Here is a 1810-nt window from a genome sequence, read left to right as displayed (position 1 = left end):
TAGCATTCTTGCTCTTCGTTGGCACGGCCCAAGCAAACTTTGAAAATATGTCGATGACGGTGAGCAGGTACTTGTATCCACCGTTCTCTCTTGCGTACGCCGACATGTCAACGAGATCCGCTTGCCAAGTCTCATCCAGCCCACGGATATCAACGTGTCGACGCTGATAATTTCTTCTAGCAGGTCTACGCAGTTCATGCACCACCGCTAACTTTTTTCCATCCATTCTGCAGTGCATTCAGTCTGGCGTCTAGCTGAGAAATGATCTCGGAGTTGCGAATTGTCAAGTCTTGCGCTGTCTTTATATCTGCTTCTAGACGATTCAAGGCATCCTTCACGGTAGAATCGAGAGCGCGAATCATTAGGTTGTTGTTATCGATTTCATTGCGCATTTCAGCAGTCTTACGAAGTACGGTATCAATTTCCTGCTTTAGCACAGTTTTCATGAGATTCAAAGTAACAGCATATAAAGTAAACAGTAAATCGTTCAGTCGGAACTGTTTCACGATAGGGTGAGGATATGATTATGCATGTTAAACGTAAATGCATGGGAAAAAAAGAAGCGCCATAGTGGTAAAGGCTTAGTCAACAAAATCATCAACGGTCTACCAGTTGAATTACATATACCTGGCTATCAATACTGTGGACCCGGTACAAAACTAGCGAAAAGACTCGCACGAGGTGTTTTGTGTATCAATCCCCTCGACGCAGCTTGGAAAGAGCACGATATTGCGTACTCGAAGAATCGGGAAAACCTAGAACATAGAGGGGCAGCTGACGGAATACTTGCCAACAAAGCTTGGAAACGTGTCTCCGGGAAGGACGTGAACATCGGTGAGAAGGCAGCTGCCTGGTCTGTAGCGAACATAATGAACGCTAAATCAAAACTCGGTATGGGTATCACGAAAAAGAAGAAGAGTCTACCAGTTGAATTACATATACCTGGCTATCAATACTGTGGACCCGGTACAAAACTAGCGAAAAGACTCGCACGAGGTGTTTTGTGTATCAATCCCCTCGACGCAGCTTGGAAAGAGCACGATATTGCGTACTCGAAGAATCGGGAAAACCTAGAACATAGAGGGGCAGCTGACGGAATACTTGCCAACAAAGCTTGGAAACGTGTCTGCGCGAAGGACGCGAGCATCGGCGAGAAGGTAGCTGCGTGGTCTGTAGCGAACATAATGAACACTAAATCAAAACTCGGTATGGGTATCACGAAAAAGAAGAAGAACCCTAAGAAAAAGATAACGCTGAAAAAAGTTATCGAAGCAGCCAAACGATTGATGACACAAAGCAAGGATGCACAGGCAGTAATTCAGTCTGCTCTTAAGGGTGCGCAAACAGTTGTGAAGCAGGCTGGGGAAAGAAGAATATACGTGCACCACGTGTTCTACCCGTACCATCCAAAGTTGGAGGTTTTCTGCCGTTTCTCGTCCCTATGTTTGCGGGTCTGAGCGCTGCTGAAGCGTTAGCAGGAGGTGCAGCAGGTATAGCCAAAGCCGTGAACGATGCCAAGGCAACCAAGGAACAATTGAAGGAAAGCCAACGACATAAGAATGCGATGGAATCCATCGCGCTAGGCAAAGGACTACACTTGAAACCCTACAAGAAGGGACTGGGTATTCATCTAAAGCCAAAAAACTTGAAGTGAAACTACCACGTTGAGCGTTAACTGATGCAGATCTGCTTACGTACGCCAGGCTCATGAATATGCGCCATTTTCGTGGAATTTTTATGCGGAATGCTATGCCAAAAGGTGGATCGTACAAATACGAATCGGCAATCGTCAATCTCGACGATGAGGACG

General features: G+C 46.0%; 1 protein-coding gene across 1 annotated transcript in view; it reads right to left on the bottom strand.

Annotated features, from left to right (window-relative positions):
* LOC112494076 overlaps window positions 1-452 on the bottom strand; it is a 778-nt gene extending 326 nt beyond the window's left edge. Inside the window, exon 1 of the mRNA XM_025083187.1 lies at window positions 13-452. Coding sequence (XP_024938955.1) covers window positions 13-238 — 226 coding nt within the window. The 5' untranslated portion in view covers window positions 239-452. The remainder of the gene's footprint in view (window positions 1-12) is intronic.
* Window positions 453-1810: the final 1358 nt, after the last annotated feature.

Source organism: Cephus cinctus, unplaced genomic scaffold (assembly GCF_000341935.2).
Source record: "Cephus cinctus unplaced genomic scaffold, Ccin1 Ccin1_scaffold0256, whole genome shotgun sequence".
In the NCBI taxonomy this organism is placed as follows: Eukaryota; Metazoa; Arthropoda; class Insecta; order Hymenoptera; family Cephidae; genus Cephus; species Cephus cinctus.
Note: the sequence above shows the minus strand (reverse complement) of the source record. Positions and strands in the feature narration are given on the sequence as shown.